Source organism: Acomys russatus, chromosome 5, assembly GCF_903995435.1.
Source record: "Acomys russatus chromosome 5, mAcoRus1.1, whole genome shotgun sequence".
Lineage (NCBI taxonomy): Eukaryota > Metazoa > Chordata > Mammalia > Rodentia > Muridae > Acomys > Acomys russatus.
In genome coordinates, this window is record NC_067141.1 from 1,143,441 (window position 1) to 1,163,725 (window position 20,285).

A 20,285-nucleotide genomic window follows, 5' to 3' on the forward strand; every position below is an offset into this window, starting at 1 on the left:
TCTAGGAAGACCTTGTGAGTCAGGGGATCAGAGCTGAGGAATTCTGGGCTGATTGTTTAACTGGGAATGCAAAAGTTGGTTCTACATCTAGTCATAAGGGGGACACTGGAACTTCCTCTTCCTGGCTGACGCCTGGCCCCAAGCAGATGCTGTAATAGTTGAGATATGATTTCACTCCTGATATCATTGAGTCTATACTTAGGACCCGCCCAGTGGTAAAAATCAAATGCGGAGAAAATGTATACCATAGCATGACAGAAAAAGAATCTGGACATGTTTTTCCCAGTCTTATTATTTTCATACAGGCTGACTAAATACAGGATCAAAGAATCTCTTCACAGAATGTCCCAAAATAGATGAGAAGAAATTTTAAATGATGGTTTCATTAGTAGCGAGAAACACAATGCTAGGTTTGATGGTTTCAGACGATAAACCATTGGATTAAGTGCTCACAGAAGCCAAAAGAGGACTTCGGATCCCCTGGAGGTGAAGTTACAGACAGTTGTGAGCTCTGCCGGTGCTAGGAACCAAGCCTCTGCAAGGGCTCTTAGCCAGTGAGCCATTAAATATTGCACATGTTCCCAGACCCTCAGCTTAACTGTTTCACATGCAGAATGAAACAAACCTTTGATTCTGATGCTTACAAACCTGTTTCTTCCTGGCTTTTCCATAGTTTATCTTTAAACTCACTGGCATTTGCTTAAGTGGTATCTGTGGACCGCCAACTTACAAAGTACTCAGTGTACACCATGTGCTGGAGAGGGCCAGTAAACAAGAGTAGGCAGCCAGGTGGAACCTACACTTTGCTGTGAGGAGACTGACTGGCGATTGTTAAATGAATAAGGTAAAAGTAAAACCTTCTTGAAGATGGAACTGTGGAGAAAACAGAAAGAGTGATAAGATAGATAACTGCCCAGCTATAGATAAACTCTTGGAAAGTTGATCATCTGCCTGGACTAACAACTGGAAAGAATAATAGAACCAAAAGTTGAATCTTTAAAAAAAAACAAAAAAAAATCTACTTACACACAAAATAGGCAATGCCTCTTAAGATCACTTTGAAGCTGCCTTGGTGTTCCTCTTATGGCAGGAAGGCTGGCGTGGATCATTGCTCCTGCTGTTTGAGAGGCACTTTGTTTTCCAGATTCCCATATCATCCACTCAGCACTCCTATTCCACAGGTCATAAAAAGAAAGAAAACAGCAAATGTCAATTGTTGAAAAGTTACCTTTGTCCTTTGCCTCAAACTTTCATTAAAGGTAGAAGAAGGAAGGAGGCAGGAGTCTGGTGAATGGGAGGTACCACAGAGCCTGCACTCTGCTGCTCTTGACCATGGCGGTGCCGGGTTGTCTCTAACAAGGAAGAATGGGAAGCCTGGTGGCCAGCAGTCTCCAAGTACAGAGAGCAAAGAGCAGGTTGGGTAAGCATATGCTGATATTTCCCAACAGGCCATCATCATTGACCTACAAGATTCTAATTTAGGTTAGTATTTGTGATTAACAAACTTTATTTCTACTTGAGTTATTTAAGGATTGCATAATTACAAAAATATAAAATAAGGGCTGGAGAAATGGCTCAAAGGTTAAGAGCACTGGCTGTTTTTCCAAAGGTCCTGAGTTCAATTCCCAGCAACCACATGATGGCTCATAGCCATCTATAATAAGATCTAGTGCCCTCTTCTGGTCTGCTGGCTCACATGCAGGCAGAATGCTGTATAAATAATAAATCAGGAAATCTTTTTTTAAAACATAAATAGATATTAGGATGTGGAAGGTAACCAATATTATTGCCAATAGGCTATGATGTTTGGCCTTGGTCACTGTACAAGTTGGCACTCTGACCAGCAATGGGTAAATGTTCCCTTTCTCCACATCTTCACTAACATGGGCTGTCACTTGTTTTATCCTGACTTGGGTAAGATGAAATCTTAAAGAAGTTTTGATTTGCATTTTCCTGATCACTAGGATGTTGGACACTGTTAAGTGCTTCCTTCTGAGCTCCTCTTCTGTAGTCCACACACTCTGGGAAAAGCCCTTCCTTGTGCTCAGACGAGAGCTTTCCTGTGGCAGCTCTTGTATATAGCACTGCATCAGGCCTGTGTGGCGTCAGTTTTTAAGCGGAGAGTATCTATTTCCTTGTTTTAGCTGCTACTTTACAACTTCCTTTTATTCAGTCAGTGAAGTAAGGTGGGAGAGAGCTGGGGTTTTATAATGTTCTTTTTATAACCTGAGCCCATAAGAATTATTAGAGTGTGTTGTCGTTTGTGATTTTTTTTAATTAGTGTTTCTGCCTTGAATATAAAAGAAGAATATAAAAAAGGACATGAAAAATGGTCATCTGGAGACTTTGTGACTGAACTGACATCTGAGGAGTCTAAGTCTGTGGCTGGTGATCTCCTGGGAATGAAAGATACTTGGAGTTTTAGTGACAGGGATCCAGATAAGGGAAGGTAAAAACTGTACTGCCCCATGAAGGGAGGGGACAGGAGTGGTTACTTTTTCTGGAAATAAAGCAGGCTTACCTTCTGTTTATACTCAAATACCTTATAGAAAATGACTCCATGACCAGGAGGAATTAATGGCACCAAAACAGACTTTATACAAAAGGACAGTATTATTTGTGTTTTGTCTGAAAGGATTGTATGTTCTTCTTTTTCAGGCCTGCAAAGAGAAAATCAAAGGAAAAGCACAAGGTATTGTAAAAATCAAAAACAGATTTTGGTATCAGGAACAGAGCCTACCCCCATAGAGCAGGCAGCGCCGCACAGTGGGCGGCAGAGGAGAGATCGTCACAGCTGGGGAGGAGCTACCACCTCTGCAGCTTCCCACGAGCATCGCCTTAACCTGACAACCACCCACTCCCACCCTCTTCCCTGCCCACCTCAAACCTGACTCCGTGAGCACTCTGCAGGGAGCGGTAGCCCAGAGGCCATGCCCAGCTGCACAGACAAGAAGGGCCTAGCAAGTAAGATTTAGGAAACAATGCTTTGTGTAGGAATCGGCTTTGTGTAGGAATATGGCTTCATCAAGAGGAACGACACTATGAAAGATGCATTTTGCCACTACCAAGAATTAACCTAGAAAGTCGCTTTGCTCTATAAAGAGGAAGGGGTGTGGAGGCAGTGGACTGTCCAGGTTCAGGAGTAGAAATGTCACAAACCTCACTCACTGCAGACACTGTTCAGGCCTCAGGGCGGTCCACATCGTACCTTCGGAGTCTACCAAGACTGCGATCTGGAAAAGAGTGAGCACTGGAAAGCCAGGCTGAACAGTGCTAGCAAAGGCCCTACTGCAGCAAGGTTCCAGCTGCGGTACATGCAGTAGCCTGTGGGCACTGTCACAGCGTTAGCAGCCAGGATGTGCGCGGGCCTCCGCTTGCTGAAGACAGGCTTCTTCTAGCCTGGGGAGAAGACGAGGGAACCCAAGGAGATGAAACCAAAGGACAGTATCCACCGCAAAGTGGATCCCACTGTTGTTTCAATTCTCAAGTCGGGTGCCAGAACTTCACAGACTTCAAGATGGAAAAGAGACAAAACGGTAGGTGAGGCATCTGCTAGCACAGGTGTTAGTCGCCCATCAAGCAGAAGGGGGGCCAAATTCCAGCATAATGAACCAGCTGATGAGACCTGGAGACCTTGAGTGACTGGTTCTTTACTCGTTTATCAGGTAGCTAGACTCACTGCAGTACCTATCCCATACATTCTTTTAATACATGTAGGGACAACATTCATACACGTAAAATAAAAATGAAGGTGGGGGTGAGGCATAGAATTTTCTATTATGTAAAGACGTTTGCTTAGAATAAGAGATTAGAACCAGAAGTCATCGATAAAAGCTACCCTTTGACAAAGATCGATCCTTTTCAGAAGCGGCCACATTTCTGCTTAGATACGTTCTTTTTCAGCTGTGTAACTCCCCTGCTGTAGGCGGTATCACTGTCTGAGAACACTGTGACCTAGCATAGTTTGTTCTACAGGCCAGACAAGAAATGAACGCTCTGAAAGATGCTGATGACCTAACTCAGCTGGCTGAGCCGTGCTCAGAGAATGGTGAGCTGCCTGACCCTCATTACTGGGATATTGGACTGCTGCTATATAAAGAATGTTTTTTTTTTCTTTTATTAAAAAGAATTTTTCTCGCATAATATATCCCAGTTACAGTTTCCCCTCCTCCTATCCTCCTAGTTCCTCCCCACCTCCATTCCTGGCTGAATCCACTTCTTTTCTAGCTCTTATTAGAAAACAAACAGGCTTCTAGGGGGTAATAACAAATATAATATAAAATAGTGTCCCAAGGTCTCTCATTCTCTGCACATTGTCTGGATGTGGGTCTCTGTATGTGTTCCCATTTTCTTCAGGAGGATTACGGCTTAGCAAGGAACTGATCTATGGGGATAGCAGAATGTCATTGGGTCATTTTGCTGATAAATTTTTGGAGTTTGATTTGTTTGCTTGCTTGTTTTTAGAATGGTTAGTGTTTGATTTTAGCCTAGGTACCTGAGCTACCTAGTCATGAGAGGAAACTGGCACACAATTCCCTTCAGGAACTGCAGTTTGTTAGGAGAGGGGGCCTCCAAGTTGGAGGGAGAACATTAGGCAAAAACAATACAATACATAGAGATCTAAATGTGATGAGGCCTTAAAGAGAAGGAGAAACTTCCTTTTAACCCTGGGATGAAAACAAAGCTAGGTGCAGTGGCACACACCTTTATCCTAGCACTCAGGAAGCAGGGGCAGGAAGACCTCAGTTTGAAGCCAGCCAGAGCTACGTTCAACCATGCTTCAAAAATAGCATAAAATTACCTGGGCACCTTGACCCACGCATGTAGTCCCAGCACTCTGGGAAGCAGAGGCAGGCAGATCTTCTGTGAGGTGGAGGGCAGCCTGGTCTATAAAGTGAGTCCAGGACAGCCAAGGCTACACAGAGAAACCCTGTCTTAAATATCCCCTCCCCTCCTCCTGCTGTGGTTAATGTACCAGTAAGACCTAATAATGTTTATTAACGGGCCTATAATTATTATTACGACAGTATTTTTTAACCCACTAGCAATCAATCAACACACAGACACCAGTTATATTTTAAAATAGCCTTAGTTAACCTGGGGCAGGGCATATATTAATCCCTTAAACTACTTCCCATAGTGGTACAGGTATGGGATACTTGCCCCAATTCCATGCCATATACTTCTAATAATTTCTATCAAGCTACTTCCCATCCATAATCCCAAATACTTGCTAATTATCATCATCTGAGCCAAGTCTTCATGCACGCTGGCCATGTGCCTCTCCTCCACTTAACCCATGATGGCCTCCTTCTTCCTCTTCTCCTCCAATCTCTCTTCTTCCCAAGATTCTCTCTGTCTCCCCAAGCCCAGGAACCTTAGCCACACCTATCCCATTTGCCCTGCCCAGGTGTGATTGGTCAAACAGGTTAGACTCCTAGGCAAGGTGGGTCACAGAGACAGCAAACAGTAATTAACATCAAAATACATCAGACCAACCCCCAATGTCCTCCAAAGAAAGTTATCAAGTCACCTCCAAAGAAAGCTACCAAGTCACCGCAAAGACTGCTTAATCCTGTCCCAGAGGAAGCTGTGAGGAGGTGTGACTGATCTCTTCAGGCTGTGAGGTCTGGCTTGCTTTTTACTTGCCTGTTTGTTTTCTTTTTCTTTTTCTTTTTCCTTTTTTTTTTTTTTAGGAATATTGTTTTTAATTCTGTTGTTGTTGTTGTTAATTTATATCCCTATTGTAATCCCTTCGCTCTTATCTTCCTGTTCCCACCCTCCCTCCCTTTTCCATTCTCTTCTCCTTCCTATGACCTCTGACAGGTGGGGACCTCCTCCTTCACCCTCTGACCACAGCCTATCAGGTCTCATCTGGATAGCCTGCATCCCCATCCTCTGTGTTCTGACAGGACCTCTACCCTAAGGGGCAGTGGTCAAATTGAGGGGACCAGAATTCTTGTCAGAGGCAGTCTCCCCACGCCCCCGGCCCCATGTGTAGAATGAGTTGTCCATTTGCTACATCTGATCAGATCGTCTAGGTCCTCTGCTTGCAACTTCCTTGGTTGGTATATCAGTTTGTGCAGGCCACCCTGGGTCCGGATCCGCCAGCCTTGAGAGTCTCCTTGTGGAGATCCTGGCAACTTCCCCTCTCCCCCTGGCTTTCCATGCCCTAACTTTTACATACAATCTGCAGCTCTTTGCCCATAATCTAGCTGCATGTCCCAGTATCTGTCTTGATCCCTGACTGGGTAGAATCTCTCAGAGGACATCTATGTTGAGCTAATATCCACTTATAAATGAAGATACCATGTGTGTCTCTCTAGGTCTGGGTTATCTCACTCAGGATGATCATTTCTAGTTCTGTCCATTTACCTGCAAATTTCAAGATTTACTTGTTTTTGACAGCTGAATAGTATTCTATTTTGTAAATGTACCACAGTTTCTTTATCCATTCTTCAGGTGAGAGACATCTAGGTTGTTCCCAGATTCTGGCTATTATGAATAAGGCTGCTACAAACATGGTTGAGCATCTGTCCCTGTTGTGTGGTGGAGCATCTTTTGGGTATATGCATAGGAGTGGAATAGCTGGGTCTTTAGGTAGCACTACTCCCAATTTTCCACGAAAGCATCAAATTGATTTCCAAAGTGGTTGTGCAAATCAAAGTGACTCTGAGATTCCATCTTACACCTATCAGAATGGCTAAGATCAAAAACTCAAGTGACAGCACATGTTGGCGAGGATGTGGAGAAAGGGGAACACTCCTCCATTGCTAGTGGGAGTTTGATGTTGACTATTGGCTTATTGTATATTGCTTTTATTGTGTTTAGGTATGTGCCTTATATCCCTGACTTCTCCAAGACTTTAAAACATGAATGGGTGTTGGATTTTGTCAAAGCTTTTCCAGCATCTAAGGAGATGTTTATGTGGGTTTTTTTTCCTTTCAGTTTGTTTATATGATGGATGACATTGATGATTTCCATATATTGATCCATAACTGCATGCCTGAGATGAAGCCTATTTGGTCATAATGAATAATAGTTTTTATGTTTACTTGGATTTGGTTTGCGAGTATTTTATTGAGTATTTTTGCATTTATATTTAAAAAAAATTGGTCTGATATTATCTTTCTTTGTTGGGTCTTTGAGTGGCTTAGATATCAAGCTGACTGTGGCCTCACAGAATGAGTTTGGTAATGTTCCTTCTGACTCTACTTTGTGGAATAGTTTGAAGAGAATTGGTATTAGGTATTCTTTGAAGGTCTGGTATAATTCTGCACTGAATCTATCTGGCCCTCGGTTTTGTTTTGTTTTGTTTTGTTGTTTTGTTGTTGTTGTTTTATGGCTGCTTCTATTTCCTTAGGAGATAGAGGACTACTTAATTTGTTTACCTGACATTGATTCAATTTTGGTAGTTGGTATCTATCAAGAAAATTGTTTGGGCTGGAGAGATGGCCCAGAGGTTAGGAGCACTGACTGTTCATCCAGAGGTCCCGAGTTCAATTTCCAGCAACCACATGGTGGCTCATAACCATCTATAATGAGATCTGGTGTCCTCTTCCAGCCTACGGATCTTTGTTCAGGCTGAATATTGTATACATAATAAATTTTTTTAAATAAAAAGAAAATGGTTCATTTGATTTAGATTTTCAAATTTTGTGGCATATAGGCTTTTGAAATAAGCCGTAATGATTCTTTGTATTCCCTCAGTGCCTGTCATTATGTTTCCCTTTTCATTTCTGATTTTGTTGATTTGAATACTCTCCCTCGGCCTTTTAGTTCGTTTGACTAAAGGTTTGTCTATTTTGATGATTTTCTTAAACAATCAACTCTTGGTTTCATTGATTCTTTGAATTGCTCCCTTTGTTTCTAATTTATTGATTTCTGCCCTGAGTTTTATGACTTCCACCCATCTACTCCTCTTTGATGTGTCTGCTTCTTTTTGTTCTAGAGCTCTCAGATGTGCTGTTAAGTTGCTAGTATTGGATCTCTCCAAATTTTTTATAAAAGCACTTAGTGCTATGAACTTTCCTCTTAGCACTGTTTTCATTGTGTCCCATAAGTTTGGGTATGTTGTACATTCATTATCATTGAATTATAGGAAGTTTTTAAGTTCTTTTTTTATTTTGTCCCTTACCCAGAGGTCACTGAGTAGGGAGTTGTTCAGTTTCCGTGAGCATGTAGGCTTTCTGTTCTTTCTGTTGTTGAGTTCCAGCTTTACTCCATGATGGTCTGATAAGATGCAAGGGATTATTTCCATCTTCTTGTATCTGTTGAGGTTTGCCTTGTGACAAAGTATATGGTCAATTTTGGAGAAGGTCCCATAAGGTGCTGCGAAGAAGGTGTATTCTTTTGTGTTTGGGTGGAATTTTCTGTAGATATCGGTTAGGTCCGTTTGATTCATGACATCGATTAGTTTCATTATTTCTCCATTTAGTTTCTGTCTTGATGATATGTCTATTGGGGATAATGGGGTATTGAAGTCTCTCACTATTAATGTGTGGGGTTCGATGTATGATTTAAGCTTTAGTCATGTTTCTTTTATGAATGTGGGTGTTCCTGTATTTGTGGCATAGATGTTCAGGATTGAGACATCATCTTGGTATATTTTTCCTTTGATGAGTATCAAGTGTCCTTCCCTGTCTCTTTTAATTAGTTTTGGTTGAAAGTCTGTTTTATTCTATACTAGAATGGCTACTCCAGCTTGCTTCTTGGGTCCATTTGCATGGAATACCATTTTCCAGCCCTTTATTCTAAGGTAATTTTTATCTTAATTGCTGAGGTATGTTTCTTGTAATCAGCAGAATGGTGGGTCCTGTTTTTGCATCCATTCTGTTAGCCTGTGTCTCTTTATTGACAAGTTGAGGCCATTGATGTTGAGAGATATTAATGACCAGTGGTTATTGGTTACTATTTTTTTATGTTGGTAGTGGTAGAGTTTCTTTTTGTTTTGAGGATATGGGGTTATTTATTTCTTTTGTTTTCTTGGGTAAAGGCACCCTCCTTGGGTTGAAGATTTACTTCTAGTAGGGCTGGATTTGTGGCTAAGTACTGCTTAAAGTTGATTTTGTTATGGAATATCTTGTTTTCTCCATCTATGGTGATTGAAAGTTTTGCTAGGTATAGTAGACTGATTTGGCATCTGTGGTCTCTTAGTCACTGCATGACATTTGTCCAGGCCCTTCTGACTTTCATAGTCTCTGTTGAGAAGTCAGGTGTAATTCTGATAGGTTTGCCTTTATATGTAACTTGACCTTTTTCTCTTGCAGCTTCTAACATTCTTTGTTCTGCATGTTTAGTATTTTGATTATTATGTGGCAGGAGGATTTTCTTTTCTGGTCCAATCTGTTCGGAGTACCTGTTTGTTTTCTGAAGAGAGAAAGAAGATGTAGAATTGGATGAGTGGGGAGAACCTGGGAGGAGATAAGGGAGGGCAAACTACAATCAAAACATATTGTATGAAAAAACTTACGTTTAATTTTTTTAAAGTGATCCCCTGTCTATTTTACAGAGACAGGCCCATGTTCTAAAAGACAGCAAACAGAAACTGAAAATGAACCCTGTGAGTTACTTACAAGAAAACCTGAAAATGTAGAAAACAGTACAGCTGAAGAAGAGGTGATGAAAACAGAGCCAGTGACATCAAGGTTAGAAGGAAAAGGCCTAGAGAGGGAAGAGCCTGCAATGTGAGCTTGATAGGGTGAAGAAGGCTTCCTTTCTACAGCAGATGCTGGGACAGGAAGCTCTGTGTAACCTCCCACTATGTAACCCCTAAACGTCCTTGTCTTCTGAAGTGTGAAATCCTTGCACATACCATAACAGGCTGTTGGCCTTACATATGCCCAGTAATTCAATGCATACTGTTGCCTATAGCATAGGAGTCTTGCTGTTTACTCAGCAATGAGAATTTGGTACTGCCTTGTATATATATTTTTAAAGGAACGATGTAGAAAAAAATTCAAAGTAAAAGAATTGATGACGTAAAGGATTTGTTGATTGGTTTGCTTAAGAGTCATTTAAGAAGGAAAAATTAGCTAAGGGAGCCCTGCCCCCTAAAATATCCCAAAGATAAGTAGTCGGCTAACCAGGCCTGTTAGTGATAAACACACTTTATGATGCCTGGATGTAAATGTTTGTCCACCAGGATTGACCAGCCATTAGGACCATGCCCCAAGAACATGCTCAAAGTGGCTGTGTAGGGTCACAACCATCATCAAGTTCTGGTGCCTTTAAGTCCTTTGTGCTTTTATCAGGAAAAATGTAATTCTGCCATATGGGCAAGATGACCTTGGGTAACATAACACCATTCAAAAATAACAACACTGGTGGACTTCAGAAATAATTCTGGCAGTATCTCTGCTGTGTGAACCTCTCATTGACCCACATGACCAGGCTTGCCATCCCCTGTCTCTGTTTAAACTGTCCAAAGTGTAACGTAGGGCCAAGAGCTAAGAGAAATTTAAAGATGTTGTTGTTCGTGCAGTGCATAGGCTAAGCTGTATAAGATAGTAAAGTCTGGCTTTTCCTTAGGAACTAGCCAGAGCTGGGCATGGCCTTCCTTCATCTCTAAGTGTGTGGAACAATTTCTCACTAGAAAGGCATATTATTTTATTACAGGAATACTATTTATATACTGTTTTCTGTGTTTTAAATTATTTCTTTTTAATGATTTTTCCAATATAGAATTATAGGCTTAAAGTATGGAAGCGTTTTTAGAAAATTAATTACTTTAATCAATAAGTGGATAGGCATGATGGCTCATACCTCTAGTCTCATCCCTGAGGAAGCTAAGTCAGAACCGTAATGGAAGGTGAAGTCCAGCTTAGGCTACACAGTGAGGTCCATCCTGCATTAGGCTGTCTCAAAAAGTAAAAGCAAATAGGCATATACAGAAGGCTTTGATCCATATGTCTAAGTCATTTCATGAGACCTGTGTTAACTTACAGTCTCATCACAAGTATCAAAAGCAGTCACCTTCTCAAACACAAGTTTTAGAATCTGTGCAAATCTCCTCTTTACTTATTTATTTTCAGAGTTGGGATTAAATTTACAAATTTTAATTTGGATTAAAAGAGAACAAAATCTCTGTGAGGCCAGCACAAAATACTGTTACCCTCCCAGCTACACGTTTGTTCTTTTTTTTTTTTTTTTCCATGTGTGTGAGTATGTGCCTGCATGTACCTATGTTACTACGTGTGCAGGCCCAGAGGCCAGAAGAAGGCATTGGATCTCCTCGAACAGGAGTTACCGACAGTTGTGAGCAGTCATGAGGATGCCAGGAACCAAACCTAGATCCTCTGCAAGAACAGCAGCATTCCTAACTAGGGAGCCATCTTTCCAGGCCCAACACCTTTGTTCTTAAACTGTACTAAATAGAGAAGATGACCAATTAATTTATTCACTACATCTCTCTCGTTGATCAGCTTTCTATGTTGAAAGAATAGGGTACTTTTTATTTTTATTGTTGAATCAATTGATCTTATATTGATTTTTAAATTGGTCATTATTATAAGATTAATTGAAAGCATTAGTAAAAGGTAACATAAACTCCCCAATCTTCCCTTGAATTCTAGTAATATGCATGCCCATTGTCTCAAAGCTTTAGAAGGGGCTCTCTTACATTGTAAACCATTCAAAGGATATATATAATATTTTATAAAAATAAAATTTTATTTCTAGTTAACTCACATGCTGGTTTGCAAGTAACAAATTTTAGGAATTAACTTTTTTTATATATAAGTTTTTTGGTTTTTTTGTTTTGTTTTGTTTTGTTTTGTTGCTTTTTCGAGACAGGGTCTTTCTCTGTAGCCTTGGCTGTTCTGGACTCACTTTGTAGACCAGGCTGGCCTCGAACTCACAGTGATCCATGTGCCTCTGCCTCCCGAGTGCTGGGATTAAAGGCGTGCACCACCACGCCCGGCTAGGAATTAACTTTATATTACCTGTTTTTATTAGGGGGTTATGTATAAAATTATATCAAATTATATACAATAATTTTAATTTGTCAAATTGCTGATTAGTTTCAAGATGGCTTTTGCAAAATAGCTACCAAAGTTTCTCTTCACAGAAGCTTACCAGTCAAGAAAATTTTTCTTCATTATTACCCTTCCAATATTTATGATCTATGGAAAAGATTAAAGTGAGAAACTTAAAACATGAGATCTACAAAAATTTAAGGACAGAAATTTCATTAGGATAAGTCAGGATATTGACTTGATAGAACAATGAAAAGCAAATGATGGACATTTTGTTTTTTAAAAAAATAATTTTAAGATAAGTATATTTCACCTCAGAGTTGCATTAAAACAAAAAGAGAAGAAGAGAGAAAATGAAGGAATGAAGACACAGTTATCAGGAAAAAATGAGCTTTACACTAAAGGCACTGAAAATCAGCAATGCGACATGGCTCTGAGGATCCTGCACATTAAAGTAAAACAGACTTTGAAGCAGGTAAATTAATTTCATATTATTAATTATCCTTAATGTGTATGGCTTTACTTCATTGACATTACTTACAATATCTCTGATTAATATACATATACGTATGTATGTCACTGGGCAGTATAACATGCATGACTAATGGTGTGTGTGTGTGTGTGTGTGTGTGTGTGTTCCATTCTTAACTAAAACACTGTCATGAGGTCCATGGCTCTATTACATAACTATTTAACAAAATGTTATTTCAGGATCTGGGTCGATGGCTCACTGGTTAAGAACATGCTGTTCTACCAAAGGACCTGAGTTCAGTTCCCAGCACTTACACTGGCCATCTTACAACTATTTGTAATTCCAGCTCCAGGGCATATGGTACCCTCTTCTTGCCTCTAGGGACCCCTGCATATACATGGACTACACATACAAACACACATAATTTTTAATTGAAATCTAAGGGAATGTCAACTCACTCACCCTAAAATGAAATCATGGCATTTATACTGAAGTAGCTACTATGAATCTTGGAGGAAGGGATGAGGAATTTAATCACTGCACTGTCGTAAATGTTAATTAGGCCACTTGGGGGGGAGGGGCCGCAGTTCGAGACAAAGTTTCTCTGTGTAGCCTTGGCTGTCCTGGACTCACTTTGTAGTCCAGGCTGACTTCAAACTCACATCAATCCACCTGCCTCTGTCTCCCTAGTGCTGGGATTAAAGGCGTGCACCTGGCTAATTATGCCACTTTTTAATGCCAAGATGCAGGCTCATTAGCTTTACAACTATAAAGAAACTTATTATATGTTTCATAAAGAAATTCACTTCACAGTCGTATCTGTACCCATGTGAATGAATGGCTTTGCTCCATAACAAGGTTACCTATGTTTTATACAGTTAGACTTCGGTTCCTTCATGTGGAGTGCGAGTCCCTGAGCATCAACTACCTACTTTCTTTGGATAATTTTTGGAAAGTTCTGCACTTATTTAGGCTTTTAAGCTTTTTGCCACCGCTAATGCGGGATTAAACCTTCATGAATTGTGAAGAAGATGATGACACTGACTGGCAACTTTTAGAGAACCAAATGACAGACTCTCACAAGGTTGCATTTTGCAAAAACACCTCGGCCAACAAAAGATGTTAACTGCACAAAAGAAAACCAGAGCACAGACACTCTTCATTAGTCATTTTCAGACAACTAATGTGTTGGTATGTGAATGTGCACACATTTTAGAAAGGAAGCTACATGTATGCTGCAAAGTGTAGATAATTTTTTATTTCCTTTTTTATTTTTATATGTATGAGTGCTTTGCTTGCATGTATGTATATATGCTACATTCGTGCCTAGTGCCCACAGAAGCCAAAAGAGGATTTTGAATCCTGTTGCCATTACAAATGGTTGTTAGCCACTGTGTGAGTGCTGGGAACCAAACCTAGGTCCTCTTGGAAGAGCAACAAATGCACTCAACACTGAGCCATCTTTCCAGCCATTTGTGTGTAAGGATAGTAGAGATGGTAGAGGCATGTTTTTCCCATTGAGCAAACTGACGCTCTTCAATGCTCTCTGTCCACAGCAGTTGAACAGTAACCTCACCCAAAGCAAAGGCCCGAATATTTCTCACAGCATCTGATTTCCCATGATAGCAAACCCCTTGCCACCAATGATGGATGTTCTAATTTGTGACAATGATTCCATTGCCTTGATATGTCCATGTGGAATGGTGCTTCCTACTTCGCCTCTGCAGCTACTACGGAAAAGGGATACATGTGGCCAGCAGATACCATGTTTTCAACTCATTAATTTCTTTAGGAGAAATAACCCCTATTCCAAAACAACGAGTTTCTGAAAAAAAAACAAACAAACAACAAAACAACACTGAATTGGATTCGCATTATGTACGTGTTCCATAACAAAGACATTCTGATCCCAGAGTTTTATGTCCATTTGCACAGAAAGGCTGCCATGGAAAAATGCAACTATGGCTGAGAGATGGGTTGGTGGTTAAGAGCACCTGCTGTTCTTACAGAGGACCCACACTCAACGCCTGGCACACACATGGTGGCTCACAACTGTCTACAACTCCAGTTCCAAGAAAGCCAATGCCCTTTTCTGACTTCCACTATCACCAGGCACAGACAAACATGCAGAAAAAAAAACACCTATACTTTTTTTTGTAGTGATAAATGTTTGAATATATACATTGTGTGTGTGTGTGTGTGTGTGTGTGTGTGTGTTATCCAAAATTAGAGAAGAAAGTTTTCTTGTTCCTGCCACTCTCTTTGTAGAAAGTTGTATAATGGGGCACAATGGCTATGCAATACAGTTAATGAAAACCATTTGAAGGGTAAATTCAGCAATTTCTGTAGTCAACAATTTCTAAATATTTTCATCACCTTAAAGAAAAACTTCAGATCCCTTACTTGTCATCCTCCTCCTAGATTCTCTATTTTTCTCAGCCCTTTCCCACAAGTCTAAATTGTTTTCTTTATAATTTTCCCATTCGTCTAGACATTTTCTATAAATATTCAATCCTTCTGGGTGAGCTTCTATCACAAGGGTGTTTTCAAAGTCATCACTGTTGTACCAAAACTCCATGTCTTCCGATTGTTGGATACTATTCTATTGTGTGTCTGTCCCACACACCACTCCTCAGCTGCAGGGGCTCAGCAGCACTCTTACTTGCTGCCTTTATATCTGATGCTGAGATGGTTTTGTGGACAGACTTTTCCTTATTTGCTATTGAACTTGAGTTGGATGTTCTGAGTTCACTGCTCTTGGCTTTTAATCATGCTTCCTCTTTCCATATTCTACTCATTTGTCTTCGTTTATCCAGAAGTAGCTCACATTTTACTATTTCATGAAGGTTTTTCTGACTCTCTTCGTGCAGAACAAGTAAGCCGTCACTTTTGTTTGGCTTCCTCATTTGGTTTTGTTTCCCTTTGTTTTATGCCTTAATCTTGTCAAGGTATAAATTTTCCTAAAGGGAAAATAATGTTTGATAAGGATGCTAATTTTTCTTGAAAACACTGAAAATGTTTTTGCTAAATAGAGCCTGAGGGTAGGGCTTAGTGGGTGCTTGCCTAGAATGTGAGGCCCTTGATTCCATCCTCAGTGCTGAAAAGACCAAAAAAAGTTTTTAGGATAAAATTAAGTACTTCATACAATATTCATAATTTCAGACATTGACAGAAGAGTATTAATCTAAATATATATTAAAGACTTAAATATAAAACTTCATCTACCAGAAAATTACTTAACCAAATGCTCATATGTTTCTCACAATGGCAAAAGTGAGGTTTACCTTCCTTTATAATGGAGGCTGACCTGGGATTTAGATTTGTAATGATTTATCTATCAACAGAGAGGCTCTCCTGATGTGTCATGTCTTGCACGTTACCCCAGGTAACCACCATTCACTCATCAGAGTGCTGGCTGACACAGACCAGCAGAGCATTTGCTGTGGACAGTTAAGTCCAATGCCTCTGACACTCATGTCATCTGCACACTACCTTGCCCCAGAGTTGGAGTTTGTCTTGTACTGTGGCTTCACTGCCTACCAACGAGAGAACATCCAATGGAAAGTAGTGTAGAAACAAATTAAGTAGCCAGTACAATTACAGTTTTGTGACTTACTGGGGATGTGTCTAGGGCCGCCATGGCATTTTGGTGCCACCATGACTGGCTTGAAAGAGTTTCCATGTACCTGGTGTGGAAGACGTCTACAAACATACCACCTGCCTAAAGAGTGGATAGTGTGAGAATAGCAAGGTGCTGATGCCAACAGCAAATGCTATCTATGGCTTCCTGTGTCTTTCAAATTTGAATACTTTATGCCTATTTTCTAATGTAATCATCCATAGAATCTAGTGTCAGATGCTGTAATTGCCTCTTTTTTTACTGATGAGGTAGCCAAGGCACAGAAAGCTAATTTGCTCAAGACCACGCTACTAGCAACTAGAGCTGGACCTCAGACACAGGCATCCTGGCATCTTTCTTAGAGCATCTCACTTAGAGCATCTCTCTTAGAAGCTGCCTCTTTTAGCATCCAGATCGCCCCTAGAGCACCATGTTGCTTTGTAATTGCTTGCATAGCTCTGGTTATTCATCTATATGAATTATTAAAATTATACTTGCAGCACTTTGAGCATGTACGTCTTCACCATACTTGGATTTCCTTTTTTTCCCCCTCATTTACCAATTTGGTCAATTTGAGTATCTAAGAAAATATAATTTCATGACAAGAACACCAAGTTTCAGTCACAGGGCAAATCATACCAACATTTTATCAAACCATAACATTTTATATTTGGTGAGGTAAGATCTCTTTTCTAATAATTGAGTTAACTCCACAGTGATAGCACAAAAGTTGCCCTTGGTATGCAGATAAAGGGATGATGACTGTGTGCTAAGAAGAGTCTAGCCTGAGGGGGCAGAAGAGAAGGCTCAGCAGCTAAGAGCTTGCAGAGGATCTCCAGCGGATCTTATGCCCACTTGTGGCTTCTACAGGCACCTTCATGCATGGGGTGCATCTACACATACTAAAACATGCATACATATGTATAAAATAAATCAGCCTTTTGAAAACTAATTTTAGCCGGAGAGATGGCTCAGTGGTTAAGAGTGCCGCCTGCTCTTCCAGAGGTCCTGAGTTCAATTCCCAGCAACCACACGATGGTTCACAACCATCTGTAATATGATCTGATGTCCTCTTCTGGCCTGCAGGTATACATGTAGACAGAACACTGTATACGTAATAATAAATAAATAAATGATTTTTAAAAAAAAGAAAACTAATTTTAGCATGAAAACACGTGATGGGAAGATTTGTACTAAAATGTTAGTAAAATTTTCTTTTCAATTCTTTGTTTTAGTTGCAAGAGGCGCGGGATCGACAGAGAGAAGCTTTACAGAGTTCTCAGCAGATGCAGGACCACTTGCAGAAGTATAATTTAAACTAAAAAAATAACCTGAGTATTTACAAAGCGAATTATCAGTGTAGTGTGCAAATCATATGGGCTATAATCAGCACAGCTCTATGAAGATCAAGAGACACTTCAGCTTTATGTTCCTCAGGTCAGGGACACGGCTCAGTGGGATGACCAGGGCATGCTTCGTCTGCCCATGGCCCTTGCTTCAGTCTCCACACCACAAAGGAAAAAAGGCTGCCTCATGTTTGTTCATTTTACCTGAAGTCTGCACATTCTCTACAAAACACAGCTAGAAAAATGAAACACCATCTTTCAAACAATTTTAAAGAACTCATGTTCTTTGTCACTGTGCAATGTTGTTTAAAAAGATTCATCTGTAAGAATAATTGTTTTACAAAATATGTTTTAGGCTTCGAGCTGAATGTTCTGGTGCAGAAGTTACAGTACAAGAACAAGGAGAGAAAATCGCAGAACTTCAGAAGCTCTGGGCAGTTTTGGTGAGTGAACTTCCCACTCAGCTGTCCCAGGTTTCCTTTGCCTAACAGGAATGCACAGGAAATGCGAAAAGTCCCACTGATAGAAATAGTTAATGTAACCACACTGCTGCCCCTTCCTGCTGTCAAGGAAAATCCTCTTTGCTTCAGAGGAGATTTGTGAATTCATACGATAATGATTTTGTTAGCCTGTCTTAATGCATGTTATTGTTGATAAATATGATTTTAAGAAAGAATAATTCATATCAAGGTTTTTGAAGTAATTTTATGTTTTTTGTTTCTTTGTTTTGTTTTGTTTTTTGTTTTGTTCTGTTCTGTTTTGTTTTGTGTTTTGAGACCGGAGAAAAAGAGGAACAGCTAAGGAAGCTCGGCAAAGTCATGCTTTCTCTGAAGTGTTCTTTGGATCAAAAGAAGAATAAAAATGAAGAATTAGAGAGGGAGCTCACTGAGTAAGATTTTAATATTTCGAGTCTCTTCACTCACGGGCTTATTAAACTGATTATATCAACACCTAAATTATTACTTCATTTTCTAACTGTTTTAACAACCAAAACTTCTTGTATTTTAAATTTTGCTTCAGAAACTCACAACCCAATTTGAAAATATGGATGCCAAAATATATGCACTCTCTAATGATCCCGAAAGCAATAGTGATGATGCCTTTGACATGACTCTGTACATTTCTTCATCTACTTTTAAGTTTGTCTTGTTTTCTTCCTCTCTCTCTCTCTCCCTCCCTCCCTACCTTCCCATCTCTGTTGAAAGTTCCTAAATTGTTCTGATATTTACCCTCCCTCCTCCTCTCATACCCACCCTCCCTCCTCCTCCCATACAGACCCTCCCTCCTCTTCCCACACACACACTCCCTCCTCCTCCCATATCCAACCTCCCTTTTCCTACCCACTCAACTTCATATCCTCCTTTTTTCACCTATCTGCCCATATTCTTAAATGTGTGGCCTCCCACTGGCATGTGGTTGACTGGCAGGGTCCACACATTTGCCAGCAGCTCTTCAGCTAGGTGGGGACTCCATGTCCACCTCTCTTTTAACTTTCTGAAGTTGAGTCTAGCTTGAGTTTGCACAGGGCTTGGCATACTGTCCAAAATCTCTGTGAGTTGGTTGTATGCAGCTCTCCTGCTGCACCTGCAAGCTGCTGTTTCACTGCAGACACTCACTGCCTCTGGCTCATACAATCTTTCTGTCCCTTCTTTCACAGTGATCCATGTGACTTGGGAAGAAGGGCGAAGACAGTTTTTCTTTCTTTTCTTCCTCTGGTAGCATCCTTCATTCAGCATTCAAACATTCTCCTACCTAAAACACTGATATCTTGACTCAGTATCTTGATTCAGTTTTTCTTTCTACATTTCTTTTTTCAGTTATGATACCATGCTTACATGTTCATTTTCTGTGGATGTCACCCATTTGTACATGAGATATACATGTTGCTAAAATTGTTACATATATATCTATATAGAGATAGCTGTATATATGTGTATCTACACATATGCAACTCAAATAGAGTGACCCCTGTTATCTGCAGAAATTTGGTTTTAGGACTCTCCACAGATATAAAAACCTATGGGTAGACAACTCTCACATGGAAATTTGCCACATATGTCCACATGTTTCTTCTTTACTTTGATTACTGATCGTTGAGTTATTTCTAATTGTTAATAATTAGTTAATGCCTATCCCACTCCTTGGAATATACCCAGAAAATGCCCTACCACACAACAGGGACATATGCTCAACCATGTTCATAGCTGCTTTATACATAATAGCCAGAACATGGAAACAGCCTAAGTGTCCCTCAGTAGAAGGATGGACTAAGAAACTGTGGTACATTTACACTATGGAATACTACTCAGCGATTAAAAACAAAGAATTCCCGAAATTTGTGGACAAATGGATTGATCTAGAAATTATCATAATGAGTGAGTTCACCCAGAAGCAAAAAGAGACAAATGGTACATACTCACTTATATCAAAACACTAGTCCAAGGGATATGTACCATGAAAAACTTTACTTTCCAAGAAAGTGGGTCAGAGGAGAGGACATCCAATTGAGACTTTAGGCAAGAGTAGCATGGAAGAATAGGGAAATAGTAGGACCCAAAGGGTCCTGGAAACCTACAAGAAGAACTTTATAACAGGCAGATCTGGGTCCTGGGGTCCTCCTCAAACTAAGGCACCAGCCAAGGAGAATATAGGCATTAAACTTCGAACTCCTACCAAGACCTAGCTGACGAACATGATATTCTCCACCGTTGAGTGGAGAGTGAGATCTGACTCTCACACGAACCCTGGTGCCCCTTTTCTGACCATATCCCCTGGACGGGGAGGCCTGGCAGCACTCAGAGGAAGGATAGCAAGTTACCAAGAAGAGACTCGATATTCTAAGAGCATATATAGGGGGAGGAGGTCTCCCTCAA

At 40.3% G+C, this 20,285-nt stretch overlaps 1 protein-coding gene across 1 annotated transcript in view; it reads left to right on the forward strand.

Moving 5' to 3' along the window:
- The window catches only part of LOC127190154 (ankyrin repeat domain-containing protein 26-like), an 83,471-nt gene that overhangs the window by 42,310 nt on the left and 20,876 nt on the right, over positions 1–20,285 (forward strand). Inside the window, exons 11-19 of the mRNA XM_051147177.1 lie at positions 1,260–1,420; positions 2,282–2,449; positions 2,659–2,697; positions 3,981–4,048; positions 9,512–9,647; positions 12,294–12,450; positions 17,302–17,372; positions 17,768–17,855; positions 18,189–18,301. Of these exons, the coding sequence (XP_051003134.1) occupies positions 1,260–1,420; positions 2,282–2,449; positions 2,659–2,697; positions 3,981–4,048; positions 9,512–9,647; positions 12,294–12,450; positions 17,302–17,372; positions 17,768–17,855; positions 18,189–18,301 (1,001 nt within the window). The remainder of the gene's footprint in view (positions 1–1,259; positions 1,421–2,281; positions 2,450–2,658; positions 2,698–3,980; positions 4,049–9,511; positions 9,648–12,293; positions 12,451–17,301; positions 17,373–17,767; positions 17,856–18,188; positions 18,302–20,285) is intronic.